Source organism: Pleurodeles waltl, chromosome 7, assembly GCF_031143425.1.
Source record: "Pleurodeles waltl isolate 20211129_DDA chromosome 7, aPleWal1.hap1.20221129, whole genome shotgun sequence".
Classification (NCBI taxonomy): domain Eukaryota; kingdom Metazoa; phylum Chordata; class Amphibia; order Caudata; family Salamandridae; genus Pleurodeles; species Pleurodeles waltl.
The window spans coordinates 390,594,856-390,620,928 of NC_090446.1; the positions used below are offsets into that span (position 1 = coordinate 390,594,856).

At 42.8% G+C, this 26,073-nt stretch overlaps 1 protein-coding gene across 5 annotated transcripts in view; it reads right to left on the minus strand.

Moving 5' to 3' along the window:
- Positions 1-26,073, minus strand: part of LOC138304103 (CMP-N-acetylneuraminate-beta-galactosamide-alpha-2,3-sialyltransferase 2-like) — a 379,283-nt gene that overhangs the window by 175,706 nt on the left and 177,504 nt on the right. For all 5 annotated transcript variants that reach the window (XM_069243850.1, XM_069243849.1, XM_069243846.1 and 2 more), the window contains one exon: positions 8,491-9,199. In XM_069243850.1, coding sequence (XP_069099951.1) covers positions 8,491-8,784 — 294 coding nt within the window. In that variant the 5' untranslated portion in view covers positions 8,785-9,199. The remainder of the gene's footprint in view (positions 1-8,490; positions 9,200-26,073) is intronic.

A 26,073-nucleotide genomic window follows, 5' to 3' on the forward strand; every position in this document is an offset into this window, starting at 1 on the left:
CACGAGTACTGGGGGTGGAATGACCTACCACAGGCCCCTCCCAGTGTAAACAGAGACTCCTTGGTTCTTTTCACTCATGAGGGGAGGAGGGGCAAATAGAAATGTGTTAACTATATAAAAAATAAACCGTGGAAAATTAATCTAATGAACTGAATTTCAATATAGAAATGTCCACTAACCTATAAACAATGTTCTTTACTGTAGCAACATTTTATAATTACAGTATTTCAAATTTGAATCTGTCTTTTTAGAGTTCCAGGCATTTTTCATTAGATATATTGCACAAAACAGGTTTTCTATGGACATTTTTCATTTTGTGGGAGTAGCTGTAGAATAGCCCAACATTTGTGTAAATAGCAGATACAACTTCAAGAAACATGTTTAGAAACTGAGGTAAATTACTAATAATGCACCTCAACTCACGACTCGAAAGAATGAAATGTGATTTTACTTTTTTTGTACATATCTACAAGTGAAGCACTGACCAGTTAACTGAAACAACAATTTCTTTATGAAGTATAGGATGGTATGTCAGGATTCTAACATATAGGGTCTGATTCACAAAAGGTAACTTGCACCGAGTACGTTCACAAGTTTGAGTAAGTTTACTATTTAGTGATATTCACAAACTGCATTTTTGTAGTAACTCACACTTTTGTTGTACACCCAGCACTACACATGACCAACATCTGGTACTGCAACACCATTCCTTGGAAAATATGTTAGTTGAAGCCTCTACCTCGATTAATTGCTATTGGGCAGTCTTGTATTACCAGTAATTGGCCATGCGTACTGGTGGGCTTCCTATCTAAGTGTAGGTTACTACAAAACTGCAGTTTGTGAAAACCAAAAAGTAATAAGATTACTCAAAAGTGTAAACATACTCAAAAGTGTAAACATACTCAAAAGCACAGTTTGTTAATCAGGCCCATAGTGTTGGTAGGTGACCGTGCTATGGAAGCAAGAAACAGAAACCCATTGCACCCCCTGACATTATTCAACACCACCTCAACAATCAGAGGCACATTTAACACAGATGGAACTTGCCCTTTGGATTTCTTACCTTACTATGTACACTGCTCTATACTACCCTTTTGACACTGCCCGCCACACATTAATCCAACACATCATGCACACCACTTTGCATTTTTATCACAATGGAGAAAAGCACATCCCGTTGGCCGATTCATATCTCATTAGAAAAATCTGTACCTCGCCAGATCTTACCATGTTGCACCTTAACTCACCACTCTTTACCTTGACACACAGTACTTCTCTGTATCAGACCCAATGACATCATACAGCTTCAGAGTACACCCTCATCTCACCATAGGCTTAAAACATCACCCAACAATGCACTAAGTTTTCAACACAACATGAAACAAGACAACTAATATACCACAGCACACCAACCAATCCGAAAGTCCACAGTTACTCAAAATATACCATCATAGGAAAGATTATGATGCCATTCCAAACCTCTCCATTCCACACCAGGAGACCGCCCATTAGTAACTACCATAATAAGCTCCACAGAACAAGTAAACCTCTTCCCAGTACACAACATACACATTAACCCACATCACACCTGTGCACCTCGTGACTATGTCAAAAAACACACTGACTGTTCATAACGTCATTACACAACATTATTCATAATACTGCAGCACTGGCTCACACCTCAACCAAGAGCAAGAGCAACTGAACATAATTTACCTCTTCACATTAGTCATCCAGAAACTACACCACATCCCTGCTACACTTCACTGTGGATGATCTTACCAGCAGGCTCTGTATGACACCATATCAGATGTCACCTCGTCTCATAACAGCACAACACAACATTATCTAACAATTCAACACAAAAAAGTACCCAACAGCAAATCACTACTTACACAGCATCACTCTAGGTATTATTATTACTCCTTACAATATCACATAAACATGGTACATTACACTACAACAGAAAACATCACATTGCATGAGATGCGGGGAAGGGAGGGACATGGAGAGTAATAAAAGGACAAAACGCTACAAGAAAATGGACTCTGTTAGAAATGGTGGGTGAAGAAATTAAGATATTAAAATACAAAGAGACATAATATCAGGGTAGGACTACTCACAAATAAAGGCGCACTGAGACTGAAATATGAAATATCATGCTGTAGTCTCAATAATTAGGTTTGAATATTGCAGGATCTGCTCCCCCTCCCCCTTGCACTCCACCACATATTAGGGAACATAAATTCTACACAAAACATCACCCACACACTGTGGCCAAGTTGCATTATTGCCTTGTACAAAGCCCTCTTCACAGGTAAAGTCACCATCAAAGGCTTCAATCTGCCTGGGAACATGAAAAGCCAGTGGGCACGGAATTTGTGAAATATGTCCTACAAAATCGTATCATGATAATAATTTTATTTTTGGTAGTGACCTATACTCCATGTCTGCCATTTGCAAGGGCTGTAAAAGAAACCTGATAATTTAAAGGCTACTTTATATAAACATGGACTGAAGGAAAGAAAGTAGGCCTGACCAGAACTGAAAATTTCAGCTGCAAACATTAATTCACCGAGTCATCATGCCATCATAACATAATGATACAAAAACCTAGCTTGTCGACCAATGTCCCACAGCCCTGTTAACAAATGTAAACAGGTTAGGTTCCTTGGTTCATCTTTGGTTGATAGGCCAGAGTAGCTCAGAACTCCACAGAGAAAATGCACAATAAACAAATACCTACTGTTAGACCTTTCATCCTTGGCGTGGTCTCCCTTAACTTTTTGCCTCTGTTCCCCAGGTTGTTGATGTGTGCTGGACTCTGATTTTACTGTTTTTGTTACTCTGGGCACTTTACCACTGCTAACCAGTGCTAAAGTGCAAGTGCTCCTGTTTAAAATGTGTACGTAATTGGTTCTCTATGATTGGCATATTTGTTTTACTGTTAAGTCCCTAGTAAAGAGCACTAGAGGTGCCCAGGGCCTGTAAATCAAATGTTACTAGTGGGCCTGCAGCACTGGTTGTGCCACCCACACAAGTAACCCTGTAATCAAGTCTAGACCCGCCACTGCAGTGTCTGTAAGTGTATTTTTACACTGTAAATTCGACTTGGCAAGTGTACCCACTTGCCAGGCCCAAACCTTCCCTTTTCTTACATGTAAGGCACCCCTAAGGTAGGCCCTAGGTAGCCCCAAGGGCAGGGCGCAGTGTATGGATAAGGTAGGACATATAGTAATGTGGTTTATATGTCCTGACAGTGAAATACTGTCAATTTCGTTTTTCACTGTTGCAAGGCCTGTCTCTCTCATAGGATAATATGGGGGCTACCTTTAAATATGATTAAAGTGTAGATTCCCCCTAGAGAATAGATGGACATGTGGAGTTTGGGGTCCCTGAACTCACAATTAAAAAATACATCTTTTAGTAAAGATGATTTTAAGATTGTGCGTTTGAAAATGCCACTTTTAGAAAGTGAGCATTTTCTTGCTTAAACCATTCTGTGACTCTGCCTTGTTTGTGGATTCCCTGCCTGGGTCAGTTTGACAGTTGTGTTGTTTTTCACCTCGCACTAGACAGTGACACAAAGGGAGCTGGGGTGTAACCTGCATTTCCTGATTAGCCATCTGTGCTAGGAGGGAGGGGTGGAGTGGTCACTCTCATCTGAAAGGACTGTGCCTGCCCCTGACAATGCCGGCTCCAACCCTCTGCTGTGCCTGGGCAAGGCAGGATTTCACAAGTAGGTGTGAGTCCCCTTTGAAGAAAGGTGACTTCAAAGACTAAAATGGGTATAAGACGGGCACCCAAATCTACAGACTTTAGAAAACACTTCTGGAACCAAGAGGAACCTCTCCCTGGAGAAGAGCTGATAGCTGAGGAAGAAGTGCTGCCCTGCCTGTGACTGTGCTTTGTGTAGCAGTGCTGCTTCTGCCAGAGTAAGAGGGCAAAGACTGGACTTTGTGTGCCTTCCATCTTGTGAAGAAATCTCCAAGAGCTTGAGTTAGAGCTTGCCTCCTGTTGTTTGAAGTCTCAGGGACAGCAAAGACTTCTCTCTGCCAGCACCTGGGGTCTCTGGAGAGACTCCTGCTCTGACAAGTGGTGCCCTATCCAGTCCCTGGGCCCTTGAAAGGAAAGCTGTTGGAAATCGACTTCGGACTGATGCCGCTGCTGAATCCGGTAACGCCGCCTGCACCTGACGCCGTGACCTTCGCTGGAACGCAATGCTCTTCGCAGGCTCGACGCCGCAGCAGCCCCGCTGAAGTCCACGACTCCGTGGAAGTCGCCGCACCACGTCGTGACCGACGCCGCTCGAAGTGCACAGATTCAACGTTTCGCACAGACGCCTGAGATTCCCGACTTCGCGCATCGGCTTGTTTTCACTCTTCACCAAAGGTACTGTACTTGGGGATCTACACGACTCCGTGTCCGGCGCCGCTGGTGTTGGCTTGTTGGGAACGACTCCATCACGAAGCCGTGTTAACATCTCATCAAAGCATTTTTTGTTTCTAAGCGCTATTTTTTAGTTTAATCTCTAAAAATTCATAACTTGACTTGTGTATGTCGGATTTTTGTCGTTTTGTTCTTGTTTTGTTTAGATAAATATTTCCTATTTTTCTAAACTGGTGTTGTGTCATTTTGTAGTGTTTTCATTAAGTTACTGCGTGTGTTGGTACAAATACTTTACACCTAGCACTCTGAGGTTAAGCCTACTGCTCTGCCAAGCTACCAAGGGGGTAAGCAGGGGTTAGCTGAGGGTGATTCTCTTTTACCCTGATTAGAGTGAGGGTCCTTGCTTGAACAGGGGGTAACCTGACTGTCAACCAATGACCCCATTTCTAACACCTACTCATTTTAACTTAAAGATCCAAACCAAGTGCTGTTAAAAAGAAAGGCAAATGGAAATAATTAGGATTCAGGGATAAAATGTTACAGCAAGTACTCAAATTTACACCAAATAGATTATCAGAGACGTATACAATTATAGCACAAGACTGACATTTATGAGCACTGTAAATAACAATTATTATTTGCAACGTTATGATACTCAATATACCAACCACTGAAGAAGGCTAAGACTGCCTTGCCAAGATTAAAACGTATGGCCTTCACAAAGCCACATTGTCTCACTACTTTATCAGAAACGTCCACCAGTGGTCAGCCAAGCGTTCGGACAATGTAGGAAGGCCAGAAGGATGGCAAAATATCAGGCACCTTGATTTCTGGGTGAGATATACTGCTCACCCCTCTTGGAAAAATGGGGAAGCCATAACCACATAATTACGCTCTGTCCTTCTGAGCACCTCAAAGGTTAGGAGCAAATTATTCCAGGACAGCAGGATGTCTCTTAGTTTCTACACAACTCTTTTTGATTCAATATTACAGGTCATCAGGATTAGGTTATCAGAATGCATGTGGGTTAGGTTTTCCTAAATCAGCACGTTTTCTCCGGGTCCGTAATGTTTAACCACTCTTGGCTGTCCCAGTTCTAGAAGAAAGGTTTGGAAACAGAGATTAAGTGAGAGAACATATCAGTCTTCCTATTTTCTCCCGGCAGGCACTATGTCTTATTCTTCCAGCTGGCATGAGTGCCCACCTCTTCTTTAGTGTTCTCAGCAACTTCTGAAATGCCAGTGGGATGCAATGCATCTTAAGAGGAGAGCTATAATATTATTGGTGGGTGGTCTTGAATCAGCCAATCTGTTGAAAGTGCCCACAAGTTCCATTTCCATTCCAAAGAGATGCAAGTTCTATGTCTAGTGGCACTCATACGTTCCCACAGTGGTTTATGGTTAAAACTCTAGCTCCTCTCTGCCTCTAAACTCCATCTGCTGCCAACTGTCCAGCTCACCTACTTCATAAGAAACCCCAATCCCTGCTACAAACATCACACTTGAAAGCCAATGCCTTCTGCTGGAAAAACTGTATCTGCAATGGACACCCTGCTGAAAATAACTAAATATCTGCAGATTTTCTCATGGCCCATTTTACAGCAGAACTGTACTATCAACTGCCCTGCCCCACATTTTAGGCTGAGATTATAGCTGGGCAGAGGATGTGCTCCAGGGGAAAAAGGCTCCACGGCAGAAATAAAAATAGGCTTCAACTAAGGTGCAGATCTTATTTGGGCATTGTTATTGGATCAAAGATAGAATAGTCCCATGTCTCAAAAGTCCCAAATTCAAAACAGGGAGCTTACCTTATATCAAAGACCAAAACTCATCTGGACAGATCATATTTTCCAAACCCGAGATCCAAATTAGTAGTAAATAAATATTTATTTTAACATTAGGTGTTTGTGACAGACTACTACAACATTTGTTGGTCTTACACTAAGAAGACAAAAACATGCTCTTCTTATAGAACACAATGGCCGGGTGTTTGTTTACCGGACTTTCAAATAAAAGAAAAAAAGGAAAACAAACAGGCACATTAAATGGATTTACTCACAACCGTTAGATCTGGTATAGTAGTAGCAGAATGATAGGAAACCGAGAAGGAGTGGTATTAAGTGCAAGCAAACAGGAGGGTTTCGAACAGACAGTAGTAGGATAGTATTGTAAAGACAAGCTCTCAGCAACTTTAACGGGCTGATTGGTAGAGAAAATTAAACAAGTTTATTGAAGCAAATGGATGCTATATACACGATTGTATTTAGTGGACAGAATAACAGAACAATACAAATTCTTCCAAAAGTAATCCAAACCAAAGAGAAGATAACAGAGGAGGCAGCTCACTTTATGAACACTATACACTTCATTAGTACAGATCTAGAGTTCAGATTTGGAGGCTCTCATACCTGCCGCTTCCCTGCCAACAGGACACATAACCCCCCCTTACACCTGCCACCAGGACACATAACACCCCCTTGCACTGCCCTTGCACTCTCTCGCTTCTCACATGCACGGCATGGAATTGAATGTTGTTTATGATAGTGCATGAGAATGTATCTGCAATTGGGTGCTTGTGTATATGCATGCACTTGGATCGAAAGGTCCATGGAGGACTGTTACCCGTACACATATAACTAGGTGGGAGTGCCTAGGAGTGTAAATGCATATATGCGACTGTGTGTGTGCATGTTTATACATGCCCTGGTACCACATAGTAGGGCCTGTCATATGGTGGCACAACATGGCATAGGCTGGCATTAGCATACAATCCCTGAACCCCAGTTTCTTAAGTTCCTAAAATGTAACAAGGAAGTGGCATTTCAAGTACTCCCCCCTGATAATTTTAATTGCAACCTTTCATTCATGAACTATAGGCCTCTAAACTGTTTTGCGAAATTCACTCTTGAAAAACAAGATGAAGGCGAGGATTTAAAGGGAGGCCCTGGAATTTGATTGGATTGGAGACGCCAGCTTAGAGTAGAGAGAGAGAGATAGAGCAGTCTGCTCTCCTCCCACAAAAAAGGTAAAGAATTAAGCGGAAACAGAGGAAGGAGATCAGGATTTCATCAGGGGAGAGGAGTGGGAACGATAGGAAGAATCAACGTCTTGCATAATTAAGTGTACTGCCACACAAGAATCCTTGAAAACTGATCACTCCACTATCTTGATAAGGACGAGGATATTTGATCCGGTTTCAAAAGCACACTGACACCAGAGTGAAACAGTTCTGTGCATGTTCTCAATATTCAGCAATCCACCCTCTAACAATTGCACATACGCTAGACATTTTCTTTCAGTGAGAAATCTCAAGAGCGTCCGTTTTCTTCCATTACACACAGACGCTGGTATATTACAGGTCATGTGTAAAGGTGCTTAAAACTTCAATTTTTGCGGCTTTAAGGCCGCTAACCCAGTGCTTAATTTGTAAATAAAGAGGTGCCGATGCTCAAACCCCTTCTCTTAAACACGAGGCTGCTGTAATTAAATCTGCCGGCACTGAATACTAAGGCAGCGTAATCCTGAAGCCATCTCGGGCCTCTTCAATCCCTTCAGCTCATCCTGCAACTTTCTACTTTCTCCCTTTATGACGCTTCTTAGTTTTTCTTTCTTCCGTCTTTCCCATATGTGTCCTTTGCTCGCAGCAAATGTTTGAGGCAGAAGAATAAGCCCCGGCCCTCACAAATAAGTACCGGTGCTCAGCACCGGAAACTACAAGCACAAATTAAGCACTGCGCTAACCCAAATTGTTAACATCCTTGCTACGGTATATCCACTGAGAGCTTCGTCAAAGGCATAACAGTAGTACTCAGAAGAAAAGGTTTAAAGAAACAAATGTCACACAGCTCGAATAAAACGCATTGTATGTCAGAGAATGAAAAAGAACTGCTGTCCCTCTACTTGCACTGCAAGACGGACATTACATGAGTGAAAATGTCTTAAACAGATGCTAAACCTGAGAACACAAAACAGAATATAACATATGCACATTTTAGATTACAAATTTTGCATAATACAAAATAAACATGAAAGAGTACTTATTTAAAGACAAAACAAGAACAGTTGTATATGAATGCTGCTGCAAGTTTGAGGCTTTACTCACCAGCCACCACCTTTGCACATTCACAGGAATTTCTGGGTTTTGGGCGGTTAGCAGCGGGTTTACTGAGGAGTTGAAACGTTCATCAAACCAGGCCGATACTCCCTTCTCAGAGATGCATTGTTTACAGCCGCACGGCCGAGGCCCGATGCTGCGGAAGCTGCAGTAGGGCGACGACTGGCCCATGCAGATGACCTGGTACATCTTCTGCACCAGGAGCAGCAGGAGGACGACGATCGGGATCCACATCTTCTTCAGCTGCATTTTTCTGCAATGGTAAGCTTTGCAATTCATCATTCAAAGGATGCGCTTAGTGAAAAGATCACCAACCAGTACACTTCTGCAAGTTTCTTAGCACAATACATTTCCAGTTTGGACTAGAGGCATCCACATTTTTTCTTCCTTTATGTTTTTTCAGCTTAGAGTAAGAGCCATGAAAATGTTTCTTCTTTGTTTCAACCAACTGATTTGTTTTGCTTTTTTTAATGTTCAACTTTATCTCATTGGCTACGTGGATGCCATACATCATCTACAGAACATGAGAGGAAATCATCACACTCCGCTGGTGAAACCGTTTGTGCAACATGCAGACTCATGGAAATATCTTCAGTCAAATGAAAACTGGAAAGTTGCAGCCTTTAGTGAATGCCTCACCTCTGCTTCACACACCAAACCTTTCCTCTACAGAAGGAGGTGTCTGGACTTCAAACATCTGAAAAGGAAACATAGATAAGATTGGGTCATTGTTAGTTATTTTAAACGTGGTATGTGTATAAAATTTCTTCCGAACAAAATCACAAATGAATCTGACATATGTTTCAAAAGTGTTTGAGATGATCTATGACGCTGTCAATGTACAGTAGCAATTATGAATCGGGGCGTAGCTTCAGGGTTGTTTGGGATGTTACAATCCCCTAATAAATTGATTTTCTGATAAATAGTTGGCTACAGGTGCTTTTAGTCTGGTATGTTGAGGTTTCTGTCGAATTTCACCAAGAATTTTACAAACACACAGACAAAAACGCACACCTTCTACCTTTCTCTGTTTTGAAAGTCTTCAAAAATGTTGGTAAGTTTACAGAGTGCTCTGTTTTCCCTCACTTTGTACCCCTACCGACTGCACTCCTCCCCTTTCCACTGCCCCTTAAGCCCCTCTCATGCGCCCTGCTACCGCAGAATGCATTTTTTACATTATATGCCAGCATGATTGTCGGGAAATCTGCCGTGTGGCCGCGGGGGGCTGCCTAACCTCACTTTGCGCTATACTTGGCTATGCCTGATAAACTCTATAGAATTCCACGTTAAGTCCTGAAGAGGTCGCTGGAAATTCGCCTAGCACAGAGCCTCTGGTGAACTGAGCGCTATGCGGAAATAACTCAGAAAAGAATGAGGCGCCTCAAATAGAAGTCATTTAGAGCAGGTTTACATCACGATTTCTGGGACGGGGGGCGCCATTACCTTTGATCCTTGGCTTTCTGTTTTTAGACCTGGCATTATTCCACGAGCAGAAGGCAAACAGCGTGCTGAAACGCTGCCACAGCAAATGGAATGTTTGACTAAAAAGATAGTGCGTATCTGCTTTTTGTTCTCCAGCATTACACATACCATCCTGTGCCTAACTCCCGCCCTTCCGTTCAACGACTGAAGTTTGCTCTGGTGCTCATTCCTGTGCCAGATCCTAATGCTAGCTCAGACCGTTTTATCATCACTGGTGCCAGTCATCCCCTGTAGGAGATGTATGTGCATATCATCTGTTAAAGTTATTGGTCGACTTACTCCTGTCCTGCAGGACACCCACATAATGTGCGCTATGTGCATTTTAAACTTATTAGGTTGTGTCATGTGCATTTGTGAACTTCTTAAACACCATTTTGATGGTCCTGGAGCGCTTTCGGAGTCTACCTGCCCTTTAAAGTTTTAGGCAAGTCACTAACTTCAGTCAGTGCGGTCCATTAACAGAGACAGTTCGTTGTGTTTCATAATCTTTAGTAACGAGTCTCAAATCAGTGCCTGGCCAGGATGCAATAGACTAGCGTTGGGTTTAGTGAACTGTGTCGCTTAACTGCAGTATACCTTCCTATGGAAGTCCCCCCAATGTATGGTGAAGAGAGAGTGTCTGCACACCTCCGTGAAGTCGAGGCAGACGGAGAGGCTTACACAATGTATACTTGCACTCGGCTTGTAAATATGAAACGCAGCGTCGATGGGCTTGAACCCTGGACAGTCTTTTGTTCTCTGATCTCTGCAAGGATTCATTAGTTGACTGCGTTAGTTGGCCTCGATATCTTAAAGGCATGTTTTATTGTTTTTGCCAACTGTCTTGAATCAGTGTAAAGTGTTGTCCTGCTCCCAGACCATACTCTCAGTGCAAACATTAAAATAAAATAGGCAACCATCCAAACCGCTCTGCGACAACCAGGGCGCAATCCTCCTTTCTCATCTAGCATAGCATAGGGTGGATGGTAAAGAATAATGCGTGCCCCTCTCAGCGTGATCTTGGGGTTGGTCTGACAAATGAGGTATGGACAATTAAAGAGGAGTTTTTATTTGGACTATCTCAAACAGCTGCTTTGTTTAGGTCTCGCTTGCAGGCAGCTTTTACAATGCCAATACTAAGAGTGTGCTTTGCACCACTTATCACTGGTTTGCTTCCTTGTAAATCTCATTTGCTATTTTATTATTAATTATTAGCTTTCCTTCCCTTTCTTGTGTTTCTCCCTCCCCAGGAGCATAGCTCCTTTACCATCTTTTTGAAACGATGATTGGTTTCTGTCCATTGCTGACCTAAGGGGAGTCTTTATTTTTCTTTCTGCACTCCATATGAGTGCATGTATTTCCAGGCACTCTCTCCTTCGTGTGCTGCTCCCTGTCATATTCCCACTTTCTCTGCACTCTCCACGTCGCTCCTCCCAACTCGTCTGTCATTTCAGCCCCGTCCTATTCAGTTTTCGTTTGCCAGCCGCATAGCTCCTCAGTTGCTTTGTAGTGCTTGTCAGCACTGATGAGCTTATTCCCCCTCATATACAATAGTCCAAGTGCTGAACCGCATAGGCAAAAAAGAGAAAGTTTGTTGCTGATGCTGTTCAGCACTGGCAACAAGTACTGGCGAAACTAAAAGGTGATCTAACATCTTTCAATTATGAGACCTATTGGTTTAGGCAATGCTTGTTTACTTTTAGGTGTAGTAGCATCATTAACGATGCTAGAGGAAAACATATGGTTCACAAAGGAAAAATGACTTCCACTAATGTTTCAAAAACGTCACGCATGAATCTCTCAGAGAAACGTTTGCCTCAGAACGTGCGTTTTACCGACTACGTCGTGCTAGTGAATGGCCCAACCTGTCAAACGTTTTTGGCCAAGGATTGGCCAGGGGTTCGATGAGGCATCTCTACTGGAGAAGGCACTGGTAGGGTGACCAGTAGATAGGCCATGTTGGGGTAAGTCTGGACAGGGACTACATGGGGCGAACGGAGTTCAGATCTAGAGGCCAGCATGCCAAGCTCTTTCATCTCTCCAGGAATCACAACTTTGCCCTAAACTGCCCTCGCACTCCCTCGCCCCTGACAAGCACTCAATGGTGGGGAATAGCTTGTGTGTTAGTGAGTTAATGCGTCAATAAATGTGTGTCAGTTTGTCTGTGTGTATTTCCATCAAAGGAAATCTACAAATTTACTTTTACTGTGATGTGTATGTCCATACACATAATATATATTTCTGAGAGCCTGGGCGCATAAATGCATGGATCTGATTCCTGTGAGTTTATCCGGCATTATCATTGCACAGAGGTGCGTGTTTGTGTATGCGCTGGCACCAGAAGGTAAAACCAGGCCACGAGTGGCACTACCTGGCATATGGTGCCAGTAACTGCCCATATGTTAGCAACACCTATTGGCATACCTGAAATGTAGCTTATCAGCTGTTACTAGGAAACAGCAAATCCAGTGGGTCTCCCAGGTTGCATGTGTGCCTGAAAATACCATCCAAGTGCTTTACAGGCCTCAAAACCCTGCAACCCCCTGGAACCCGCCGTGGGTTTTACCTCATGTCAAGCACATGTGGTCATCCGCAATTTATGACTCACTTTGCAGACCATTGGAGTAAATGGACTCGAACTATGCCCATTGCCTCCTTGTCACGTATTACTACAAACAAGTAGACTATCAACTGGGGCCCGGAATTCTGACTTTAGATCGGTCCTTTGGCTCCATAAATGAACACCTTTTCTGTCGACTAAAGGGGTAGTTCATTTTAGATACCTTTACCTTTTTTTTTACCTTCATCACATTTTTGTCATTGGTGGAATTTTGAGCAAATTATTAGCCACCCGGGCGTAAACCCAATGAGATAAAGCCTTTGCAGTCATGGCACCTGAGAAATTAGAGCAAAGGGCAGATGTAATATAGCATGCTTGACACACTAACATTCCATTCAGCACATTTAATGCTATTGATTGGGCAGTGTACAGAAAGCCATAGAACTGAGACCAAAGATGTTTTTTCAAAGCCTGCCGAAATCGAATGATTCTTTCCTATAGATCAGTATTGACCATGGACCTCAGTGTCAAAGAGAGTACAGCACCTTAACATTTAATGACTATGCTCTAAGTCTAGACCACATGATGATTAGTTTTAAAGGCATCTGCTGTGTGGGCTATCAAAGAAATCCACACTGAAACCGAATTAAAAGGGTAGAACTGTTTATTAACAGAGTACAAATTAAAATAGAAACCACAGAGCCAGTGCCACAAGTGGATCTTCTAGTAGCCTGTAAGCACGAATAAAGATGCCTACTAGTACAGAATACAAAATGCACTTTTTCATATAGAGGGCACCAATGGAGATTATGTGACAAAAGTGAAACAAAACAGCTACCCAGGTGCAGAAATAAGAATTGTGTGATAGTACACAGTCAACTTCCATACTAATAGAAAAATGTAAAGTCTCACAGCTGAGCAAGCTGTTCAACCATTTCTCGCCTACCATGCAAGGCAAGAGAGTGAGGCTTTACACGCCAGAAGTGGGCACAACCTTGTAGCATTGGTCTAGAACTGAAGACAAAAATGCCTGCCGCTATTACAGTTACCTTGAGGCAATATTTTGATTTCCATATGAGGTGACACAGGAGGCACCATAGATGCCCTAGTGGTTGTGCCTCTCAGGTGGAAATGCAGGGAGACCCTCGCCAGAACACCTTTTTTATATGCCATCCACATGTTCCCACTTTTTGTTCAGCACTTAGCCCTTGTGTGCAGTTGCAAGTGTGGGAGCAAAATCGTACCCCAATACATTCCAAAGTTTGAATGACCAAGAATTTACCTCAGACAGGGGTGATCTGCCACCAAAGGCAACCTCATCAACATCAATTTAGCAGAGTAGGAAAATCACTGAGTTCTAGTTCAGAGGAAGAGTTAAAGGGTTTCATTACAAAAATCGCAAATTTAGTGGTACAAAATAAATGCCACAACGGCTCAAGTGCAGAATTATTCAGAGTAGTCAAAATTAGGAAAGATTTTAAGTCCCATAGGAGCAACCAAATCATAAAGAAATTGAGCAGCATCCCTAACAGAAAAGGAAAGTCCCAGCAACTGAACTACAGCAAAAGAACCTTGGAAATGCAACAGTTAGGAACACTAGAAAAATCATTCAAAGCACAACAGTAAAAATCCATTACATCAGTTTGTCTTCGTTCTGCATAGCTGGTGGGGAGAGAAGATGCTCAGGGGTGCCAGATGGGATGGGTGAATACAGGAGTGAATAACAGAACAGCACCCATTTTATCCAAGGTATTGTTTTGCATATAAATGTGGTATACTTAAATCACATTAAACGCACTACTATACATCATATTAAACTTGTTTCAATTGCAATCAATATTTCAACATTTGCATATTGGATCCAACATAAAAATCATTATTATTCATTATTATTTTTTCACAAAAATATAACCCCATTAAAAAGCTACCAGGTAAACACCGACTACAAGGGTTTCATGCTGTGTCAGGAAGAGCAGGCTCAAAGGGAGTCAACTGACACATTCCATGCATGCTTATGAAATCAGGGGAGTCCTGTACGAGTATAGGATCTCAACATGCTGATCATTCATGCATGTTTGGCCAGATGTACAAAGCCTTTTTGCATTTCTTAATGGTCCAAATCGGTATTATGGGCCTTTTCTGATGTACAAAGGCCTTTAGGAAATCGCAAATTTCGATTTTTACTGTGTAGAAATCCCTAGAATAGGAAATCGCAAACAGGGATAACCTATTTGTGATTCCTATTCTGATGTACAAAGCATTTCCTAAATGCGATTTGGGCATTTAGGAAATTAAATTACCATCAACTTGAAGTCAATGGTGATCATGTGCAATTTTTTAAAAAGCACCCAAAAATGATTTTTTCAAAAATATTTGCAATTGAGCACACGCATAGCCCTTGGGCCTATGTGTTTTTACATGTGCACCACTATTTCTGGGGTGGGGTGTGCCGGGGGGGGGGGCTTTTGCCCATTGCCATCCTTGGTTTTGCATTTCCCAAATAGCGATTTACTAATAGGAAATCACTATTTGGGAAATGCAAAATTGTCCTATTGGCACAAATGCAATGGGATTCCCTATTTGCGATTTCCTAATAGCGATTCCTACTTAGTAGGAATCGCTATTAGGAAATCTATATCTGTGTACGTAGAATTTTGCATTTCCTAAATAGCGATTTCTATGAAGTCGCTATTCAGGAAATGCAAAATTGCATTTAAGTACATCTGGCCCACTGTGCATGAATCTTTGCACACTCTTCCTCTCAGAAATGGAGAAGTTTCTTAGGTGTATGTAGGAAATGGATATCTGAAAACTCTAGCATGCCAGGGCAGCAGACACAGAGATGTTATTGGCTAGTAAATTCACCAAGCATGAACCCAGAGAAAGTGTGAAATGATTCTAGTCAGGGGCTCAACAGCTAAAAAAAATAAAAATGGAGTGAGTCTTTTAAATGTAAGTCCTGCGTCTTGGTACTGCAGTGGCAATCCTTTTTTTATGCAGTGTCGAATCCTTCCTTATGACATGGTGAAAATCATTGTTCTACAAAAAGCTCAATCATAATGCAAACATTTACAATGCTCACTATCCTGCACAACCCAAATAAGAAATCTGATCGGAGAAATCAAAAAAGACTGAAAAAGACAGCCACTTCTCAGACTGAAATATCCGAGGAAGAAAATATGGCTCATAATCTGCACAATGAATAAGGGAAGCAGTGATCTTATCCAAAATACATTGTCAGAATTCAAGGAATACAAGCCATGGTATTCCTTAAACTAGGGTATCTGTGATGTTATGGCAGTGGATTGGTGTCACAAGCCAAAGTTCCTGACCATGGATGTGTGCCATCAAGACATCTACTTCCATCATAGCTTTAGATACATGCCTTGGATAGCTACATTTGAATCCATGAAGTAGGGGAGAAGAAGTAAGAGCAAAGCTGTTTAGGCACACAAAACTACTAAGATGCATTACTCGAGAAGATAGAGTTCTGTCATTCTGTGCTATGTATCTACTCATACAATATGAATGACCTTCAAGGAACTCCTGTAGTTGTTTACTGGCATGCGCTGCTTGAACAATGGACTGGGGCATCTGCACAATGACAGGTCAGTGCCACCACTGCCCTCTCAGCATATAGGGGTCCAGTGGCATGTCCATATTCAAGTTGAAACAGGGCTTTAGAAACTTGAGGTGGTCAACAACTGAATAGGTCATTTGGCCAAAACTGTGTTTCTTTCAACCTAACCACAAAGTAAAACAACCAGGGCAGATGATCATCTGTGTGGGTATAAAGGAAGTCATTAAGAGAGAGAGACACATGATCCCCACAACAGTCATTAGAGCTCTTATGAAGATGGTAAAGTAGTTCTCTAGTTCAACCTGACTGAGGTCTGCCATCAACGTGTGCCCCATAAAGAGTTGCGGTATGTAACAAATATTTCTCTATGTACAACAGGCTGAAGAGTTAGACAAGGCTGAATTTCAGTGTTACAGCAGCAAAGGTCTAACCAACCTTCCTTGGGTATTCAACAATTGCCCAATCTGGACCAAAGTCCACTATGGACAGCTGACAGCAATGATGAGGAGTCTTCCAAAGAGCACTGCACACGAAGAAATGTGATTTCATGAAGCCTGGCTTATAATTCTTTAGCTGCATATTCTCAGACAGAGGTTTGATGTCCAGTCCAGAGAACGTGCAACAGAACAAATTAATAATTGCACAGTGAAATGTGTCAGAGGTAAGAAGCTTCCTGGACGTTTGGACATACTGTGGGCGATCTAGTGACTTTCACCAAGCCAACCGTGACCTCGGAGTGTTGCATTAACGTTGCTGGAATAACTGATATGAGGCTCGGGACTTTTGCTATTGTAACTGGATGACAGCATAGGGACAGTATCAATGAATTATAATAGCTGGGCATCATCTCCCATGGGGCAGATATGCTCCCAGGTGAAGAAGTGAGTCAGTATGGATGCCACCAACTCCTCCTATATCCATTGAATGCACTCACAAATCACAAAATACTGATATTGTTTTTCAGGGTTCAGTTGCTTACTCACACTCCAAGAGAGAAAAGTAGAATTTACAACTCCAGGCAAACCAATACACCAAGGAGAATTGACTGACATTTAACTAGATAGCAGACCATTTATTTTAGCACCCAAGTACTACCATCCCCGGAGGACAAATTAACATGTGAGGTTTGAAGCTGAGGGAGAACTACTTGGAGCTTTAAAGATCAAATACATGATCCAGGGCAAAATAACGAGTGTCTACAAATAGTCATCATTGTCATTCGAAAAGGGAAGTGAAAGAATATGCTTGAAGCCAGATAATATCACACGGTAGGAAGGAGTGGGAAGCTATTGTGCAAGTCTACAAACAGCTGGCCGTCTCCGGAGGAGGAATGTCAGGGGATGAGCTGTGTTTCCTATGGTCACAACGGCTGATAAAACAAACTAAAACACAGTACAACTGTAGCTAGAAGCAGTGGTGGCTGGTGACCTTTAAAAGTGGAGAGGCGTAATGCTTGGCTCAAGGAGGTATTTCTTGAAGGGTTCTCTCACACTTTCGTACACTAACTTTACTGTCTAGCTCTGATTCAATTCAATTAAAAATATATATTTTTATTCGGCCTAGAGCAGCCATAAAAGAGAGAGCAATATAACACATCACATTTAAAAAGTATTAATAACACACAAGATTAAAAACACAAGGTTGTCCACGTCATAACAGTGCAGATAACAAAAAAGGTGCCCCAGTAATTGTTAATACACCCGAGATGACTCTAGACAATTGGCGACACTCGTAATGTGCCCTGTGCATAATAAAATATGAATATATTGTAAAACATGACAATTAAGAATACCTGAAAACCTCTAGCAGCATAATGTAGACAGTTTTAAAACACGGGAACACTCAAAGTGCACATTTCTCCAATGTTTTCCTCGCACGTACCGCAGCTTTAAAAAAAGAGCACATTTTAAAACAAATATCTGGCTGTTCAGTAATTGTAAGTGGAACACAGCTTCTCTTCATCTACAATGTCTCAATGAAGTTAATAGGGGTTGTAGAAAGAGTCTACGTGGCTGGCTTTAATACTCACCGAAAAAACAAATAAGGCACGAGAGACTCTGTAGAGGCTCCAACACATGGACAAATCAGAGCTGGCACCCCCAAAATGCCTAAATGGCACCCATGTCTCAAGAGCCACCAAACTGTGCTGGCTCCGAGACAAAAGAGAAGGGATCTCTCCCAGTCGGTAAGTTCCTAAGAGAAATACAAGGCAGACCCCGTGTTGGCAAGAGAACGATAAAAGGCCAGCATTGTACTTTTTGCCAACACGGATTGTAACCTCTCCTCACAATACTCCCCAAAAATGTGCTTCACTCTGAACTGATCGTCTCTCTTAATACTCTTGAGATGCGTGACTAGGCCAAACAACCCCTAACGACTGAAATGTTCTCGAAATGTGATTCAGCCAGGGGATAGCTTGCCCTCTCTCCAGATCTGAACAGTCTATTATAACATTTCTACATAGCTGCGCCTGGGGATTGGCCCAGATACTAATCCATCGCCTGTAACAGCCTCTAGCATATGCGGTTTTCTTCTAACTGAAGGGAGGAACAATTATGATATCTCCAAACCCCAGCCCGGCACGCAGCCGCAGGAACCCAGTGTGTTATAAACTTTTACCACGCGTGCTACCGTCCCTTTCCCCTGCTCCGGCGAGTCTAAAGATTGCTCCAGCTGACCTACTAAGCTTAAGACACAAACTTGAAAACTGGGACTGCCAGGAGTCAGAGGGGGTAAAAGTTACTCCCAGGAAGCTAAAGTTGTTAATGCTACACAGGGACTGACCCTGGATTGAAAGCCTTCACAAGCCATGATCTGCGATGTACCATAATTTGTAGTCCTGTCTATCCTACCCAATAACCGAACGACACGGGCCTCTAAGACTTGCAAAACATTGGGATCCAGGCTAACAAGACCGCGTCATCTGCGTATAACAAGGTGGATACCTGGGTATTTGGAACTCTGGAAATATCAACCGGTCTAGCAGTCAAAAATGAACAAAGATCATTAACATAAAAAATAAAAAGTAATGGGGCCAAAATGCATCCCTGGCGCATTCCTTGCTTGAGGCAGAATTCCAGAGACATTTCCCTGTTTGAGCTTAAATCCACTCTTGTTACCAGGTTAGTATTCAGGTTAAACAACAGGTTCATCAAAGGTGCTTCAACGCCCATGCCCAGCAACCTCAAATACAGCTTGGACCTATTAACTGAATGAAAAGCTGTTGAAAGGTCCATAAAGGCCAGGTACAGAGAACAAAGCTTAACATGGATAGACTAACTATGAAACTCAAGCTAAGACACTGCTCTTCTATACCCAGCCCTGGACGAAACCCGAACTGAAAAAGGAAGAGAATATCTCGTTCCTGGGCCCAATAAACTAGATGGTTGGAGATCATGCTGCCAATGATCTGAACAGTACTACCCAACAAAGATATAGGCCTATAACATTTTGGGGACATACTGTCGCGTGGGCTCTCATTATTCTAAATGAGACTACTGGATTTCTAGGTAGCAGGATCTATAACGGTGTGGGGGACTAAGACTGACCCATGTGTAAAGAACTCGGTCACCCTAAATCCGTTTTTTGCTCCGGCTAACTAGCAGTGCCTCATTTTTCCCATGTGGGAGGAATGATTCGGCAGCCGAGCGCATGACATCTTTGGAACTTCTCAGGGAAGTCGTGGTTACTCAGATCCAAACCAACTCTCTTATTTCCAATATGATCTCATATACAAATGACAAATACAGTATAAGTTTTATATAATGTTTTTTAATAAAACGACTTTATTTTAGATATTAAGGCGTGAGCTGCAATAACCAGAACGATACAACACAGTAGGATTAAAATAGTCACCAGGAGAGTAAAACATAAGAACAAAGCTATCATATTGTCTAACAGTTTCTACTCTCCCTCTGCTTGTTCTATTTAAAGCACAGCATGTTAAGCTCCTAGCTTGCCTATTAGAATCACTGTGGAGACATCAGACCTCATACATGAGCAAAGACCTGTGATCTTGGTTCAGCATCTGCAACGAGGCAGTCAGCGTCTAGTTGTGGTTCCCTGGTCGGAATCTCCCTCTTGCGTGTATTGGGACAAGGAAGTGATTTTATAACTAACATGTCATCGTGATCACAAAATGTCCCTACGCAGGAATGCCAAGTCTAAACTCTTACCACGTCTATCGGCAATGTACCAGACTGTATCCTTGACTGAAGCACAGAGTAAATATGTTATGGAGAACTCCAGTGCTGAAGTAGGCAAAACAGTGTGATGTGAATAAAAAACAACACAGTAGAACTGGCTATTTGAAAAATAACAGTACGAAGCCTAATAAAAAGCATGTAGAGCAAAGTGAACAGAGGCTCTAAGCTGTCAGCAAATGAATAAAATATATTCAGGGCAAAGTGCACAAAGGCCTAAAGCCTGAAGCTAAAGCGCAATGAATACGCAAAACTAACCACACTACACCCTCCCCTTGTCGGTAGCAAGTGCTTCCAATAATATAAAAGGATGCCCCAAATATAAACAATACCTAAAACAATTATTTCGACAAGGTGAGAAGACAACAAAGTCATAAATTTAGGTAACATGTGATCATAAAGCCAAATTCAATATAGTGTCAATTTCGTAAAAAAACAATCGTCAGATAGAAGCAATAGAACGCAGGAGTTCCTCCACTTCGATATATGTCAATATCGGAAGATCCACGCCACAAAGTACCATGGAGCAGGTGTGATCCAAAGCCCCAAAACCATTCAGGGCGGCACCCCATGCAGGGCCTATGAAAGAGACAATACCATCTTCCTCCAGGAAGGGAATCTCATAAACTGCCTCACGAAGCAAGCGCATCCGTAGTGCACAAGTCTGGGAATGAGCCCTAATCGGGAACATCAACAGATCAGCATCGACCATTGGAGGGCGCTGCAATGAGAGACAGAGAGCCAGTGCATGTTCAAATGAGCACCAAAGGCATCGAAACACGGGTTGCACACAATCCAAAACCGGTCTGAATGACAGAGACCAGTCACACTCCAAATGTCCCAGGAGTGTCGCTCCAAAATGCTGCATCATGCGTTCACGACACAGCTGCGCTGATGGGAGCAGCAATACAGGATCTCGTCGTGACGGGACAGCCATTGCGAAAAAATAGCAACAGCAGCAAGACTCCAGCCAATAAAGCCAAAGTAATTGGGAATCCCCCAAAAATGCTTCCGAAAATAGAATGTATAGCCGAAGGTATCAAACCGAATATGGAAGAGAAGGTATGAGCAAAACCAACACCAATGACTTTGAAAAAATGTGCAATACCAGCAGTGCTGGATGCATTAAATATACGTCCCACAAGTTCACCGAAGTGATTTGGAAAGTTAGTATTCAAAAGGGACTGTATCTCCCCCGATGACCTTGCCACCTGAAGTGCGTAGGTCTCGCTAGCAGATGTAAGGGCCACATGCTTTTGAAACAATAAAGCTTTTAGCCGACTCAACTTGTCGAAATCAACCTTGGAAGTAGCAATATGAGGCCAGATGTCCGCTACCTCCCTAAATTGAGTAGGGGGAAACAACACATTCCCGCAGCACGTAACGGCCTTGTTGACAACGACGATGTAAACTATTCCGGCACGCATGCCACAGCAGCGTTCGCTGTTAAGAACAATGTAACTGCCGTTAGAAAGCACCTGGAAAGTGTTTTTAATAACCGGGACTGGAACTCCCTTCAGATAACAAGCTAAGTTAGCAATCGAAGCGTTACACGCCCCGTGCAAGGACAGCTGTTTACAAACCATTGAATGGCTGACAGAAGCTTCGCATTCGCTGCCGCTAAGAAAAACCTTCTTCAAACCATTACCACATCTGTACTGAAAGGGAAGGTCCCATACCTCGTGTATGTAACTGTCTCCCAATAGTTCATATCTACCCACCGGAATGTGCTTCAAACACGAAGTAAATTGCAAAGTGGAGATAGGCAAATTAATAATCCCATGAATCAACCACTCAGCTGACGGAATCTCAGCTACCGTGAAAGGCAGTTTCTCTAATTTCTCAATATTCAACATAACATATGTCGCTTCCTTTTTAGCCATCAGTTGTTGCTGACGAGTCAAATTAAAAGAGATAAAGATCTCTCTGGCACGAACGTGCTGCCATGGAACGCGACCCGCCTTCAAGGTCTGAAGAGTCCAACCCAGCTGCATGATGGACCGCGTCTGACTCTGCCCATGATATAAAGAAGACATGTCCGATTTAATAATGTCAATGGCAGAGGAAACAATGCTGTCAATCGTGTAAATACGGTCAGAAAGGGTATGCATGCCATTATCAACAACAGACAAAGTCTGCATCAGGTTTTCCTGATCAATCTGCCTCAACCGGGCTGCAGCCTCTTGTTGTGAAAGCTTCAAAATCTCATTATAAACTTCGTATAAGAACCTTTTCTTCCGTGGCACTTTGGGACCCGACAAAAAATCTTGTAAATCAGTATCATTAGACAGTAACGTGAGATGTGACTTAACTGCATCCAGCGTGGATGACTTCAACCATTGTTGACAAAGCTTCCCCACACTGTATGTAGTTATAATATCAGCAAGTTCTGGTGATACGTAACGAGGGTCTGCCCTACTAGTCCTGAACCCCCCCGAAGAGGTGACAAAACGTTGATGACACACATTTGTGTCTACAGGCCATAATAACCACCCGCCTGGATGTAACGATGAAGTGTTAAGCGTACCATTCTGGACCCAATGTGTAAAGTCACTAAAAGTAGCATTCACATAGTGCTGCCAATTTTTTTATTTAGAAGGGACAGGTATACTAGGCAAAGTCAACTCCCTAATTGTCGCTAAGCCCAAACAGCTAGTCTGTTGTACTGTGTCATTGAGGAAAATCATCTGCACCGGGATAATACAAGCTCTAAATAACGTGTCTCTGCCTTGCATTTGCCAATTTTTCGAACCCCAAACACTTTTCAAGTCAACAGTTTTAAACCAGTATTCATATCCCTCGACCGAAAGTTGAGATACAAACAAATTGGAATACAGTAATTTAGAATCGGTCAATAACATTTGCTTATTAGAATACGGTGCAACTTTAAAATAGTAGGACTTAGCATTACGTTGATCATGCCCAGAAAAATATGCACATTTATCATAAAACGTTTTCGAACTCCCTTGTGGAGGAGTCGAGCAATGTTCCCATTGCACATAATTAAACATGGGCTTAGGGGTACTAGCTTTATGAATAAAGTGGTGTCCATAATAGTTGTAACAAAACATGTCACCATGATTATCTCTAAACTGGTAAGCATCATCATCGTCATAGACAGTATAATATTGCAAATCCGTTAGCATAGAATCTACTGTCTTCACATCCCAATCATCAGAAACAATGCCAGGTATAACAATATCATTCATTGATAATTTGAGGACATACGGTATTTGAATCAATTCAGTGGGACCATATATATCAAACATTACTTTATCCCACACAATTCCATCCGGAACAGGTATTGCAGAAATGTTTACATTGGACAAGTCTCTTCGAACCATATGAGACAAAAAATTCGGTTTTAACACAGTCTCCACGTGCCCAATGTTAGATCGATCAGGAAGAAAATGACCATGTATTATCAGAAAAAAAGTAACCACATATCCCAACCATAATAAAAGTGTCATCACGGCCAAAAACAGCCAAATATAGTTCCAAGGAAAAACAAAATATGTGCGTTTAAGCCAACCCAGCAGCCGTCGTGGACCATGGACAGAAGACATCGAGGACGAGGAGCCGGACACATCATTATCAGCGTCGTTGAAGCAGCCAGAAGCAGTTCTAGCAAAAGGTGCAACTGTGAACGAAGAAGCAGATGGAGGCTCTCGCCAGGGCACGCTATAAACCACATGTTCAGAAACATCAGTAGAACGTACAGCAATTTGATCAAAAGATTCCATATTAATCGCCGTCGGTGGAACAATCGCAAGATCATCATCCACCCTCCCCAAGCTGGGAGAGGAAACAGTGTCGGTGAAAATCACCTGCAGCGGGACTTCCTCCCCAGTAGTGAGAGGGATTCCGGAACTACTGGGTGTCCCTCTTGGTCTGCTGTGCAGAATCAGCCACATGTTGTAACTTGACATTATCAATGGAAACAAAGCGATTTCCTTTGGCCCCTCGCAGCAGCGGTAAAATCACAGTTCTCGTGCCGCTCACCCCCAACACAGGGACAGGTTCTCGATAAGAAGGACCAAGTTCTTTTTTAACTGCGACCTTTTCACGCACTAGATCCCCAATCCTGGGTATCCAACCAGTAGGTGTTACTGGCTCATCCTTAATTCCTGAGGAGGCAGCACTGGCAGAAGAGTTATCTTCACAGAATTGTTGTAAATCCTGCAAAACAGTGACACGATCATTTATGTCAAAAGGCGTATCTGCCGCCTCCACACCAGGACCATCTAGATCAGGAACATACATTCGTGTTCCAAACAGGCACTCATATGAAGTACGACCCCCCAGTGACCTTCTAGGCAAGTTATTAAGTGCTCTCTGTACTCCATATAGGTGGGCTAGCCAACCACGACCCGTACCTATAACTCTGGCCGTTAAGGACTGCTTTAAATCACGATTTAAACGCTCCACAACAGAATTTCCCTCGGGATGAAATGGAGACGAGAATTGGAGTTGGACCCCCAACGAAGCCATGGTGTCCCTGAATGCCTTAGAGGCAAAAGCAGGGCCCTGGTCCGAATGAAAAGCCGCAACCGCAAATGTATCGACAAAGATGCGCAAATCTTTAATAACAGTTCGAGCGTCAGCCGAGCGTTGTGGCCATACCCACACAAATCTGGAGCACGAATCTACAGCAACCAATATATATTTGTATGCACTATCTGGTGTCAGCGGACCACAATGATCCAAGTACACACACTGTAAAGGTTTATTTGAAATCAGAAGGGGCGTCTGCTGCGGGCGTCTAGCCGACAATGCTTTAATTTGTTGACAAACGTCACAACAAAGGACATATTGCTTCGTCTCTTTATAGAGACCAGGCCACCAGTAACGAGCCCGTAAAAGTGAAATCGTGGCAGCCACACCAGCATGTGCAGAAGCAACCCCCTCATGTGCTGCAGAAATTAATCGAGGTCTCTCAATTTTATTGGGAATTTCACGTACACCAATGCCTGGAATTGTAACAGTAGCATTTAGCGCACCAATCAAGCAGTAACTATATTTTGAAGGAAATCCTTTAGGAAAGGGCGTGCCAGCAGCCGTAGCCTTTATGGCAGCCGAAATTTCTGTGTCTGGTTTAGAACTCGAACCAGTCACTGCGGCCACAGTGGCGACAGCCACTGCCGATTTCGCGGCTTCATCAGCCAAAGTATTCCCAGCAACATGTATTCCAACGCGCTGGTGTCCAAGTGTATGCACAACATGGACTTTAGGAAGCGTTTCCTTCAGATCCGCAACCTTACCCCACAACATTTTATGTTTAATGGCGTTGCCTTTAGAATCTCTGAACCCATTCATCTTCCAATAGTGTAGATATTAGTTGAAAGACTGCACACAGTAGTAGGAGTCACAGACCAGCAAGGTTAAAATCGCCGGATCCGCGTGCTCCAATGCTAACAATAGAGCTTTGAGCTCAGCCAGCTGTGCTGTGCAATCTCCCAAGGTTTTAGTATAAGTATGTCGGGGCAGAACACGTCCCCCTCCATAGTGCCGCTCACCACCGCACATGCAGCAGAATACTGTTGTTTAGTCCCAACCGCTGGTTGCGCAGAGCCATCGGTATACATGACCACCTGATATTGGTCAATAAGCAACGTACCAGCAGGAACAGGGTATTCCATCTCATATTGAAGAAATTCTTGAGTCTGCAGTTTAGGGACAAATACATAATCTACATCAGTGGCTGTCAAAGACGTAGCCCATTGTATCCATCGCGGGTGTAAAGCTTTCGAATTAGGAACACTCGCTTT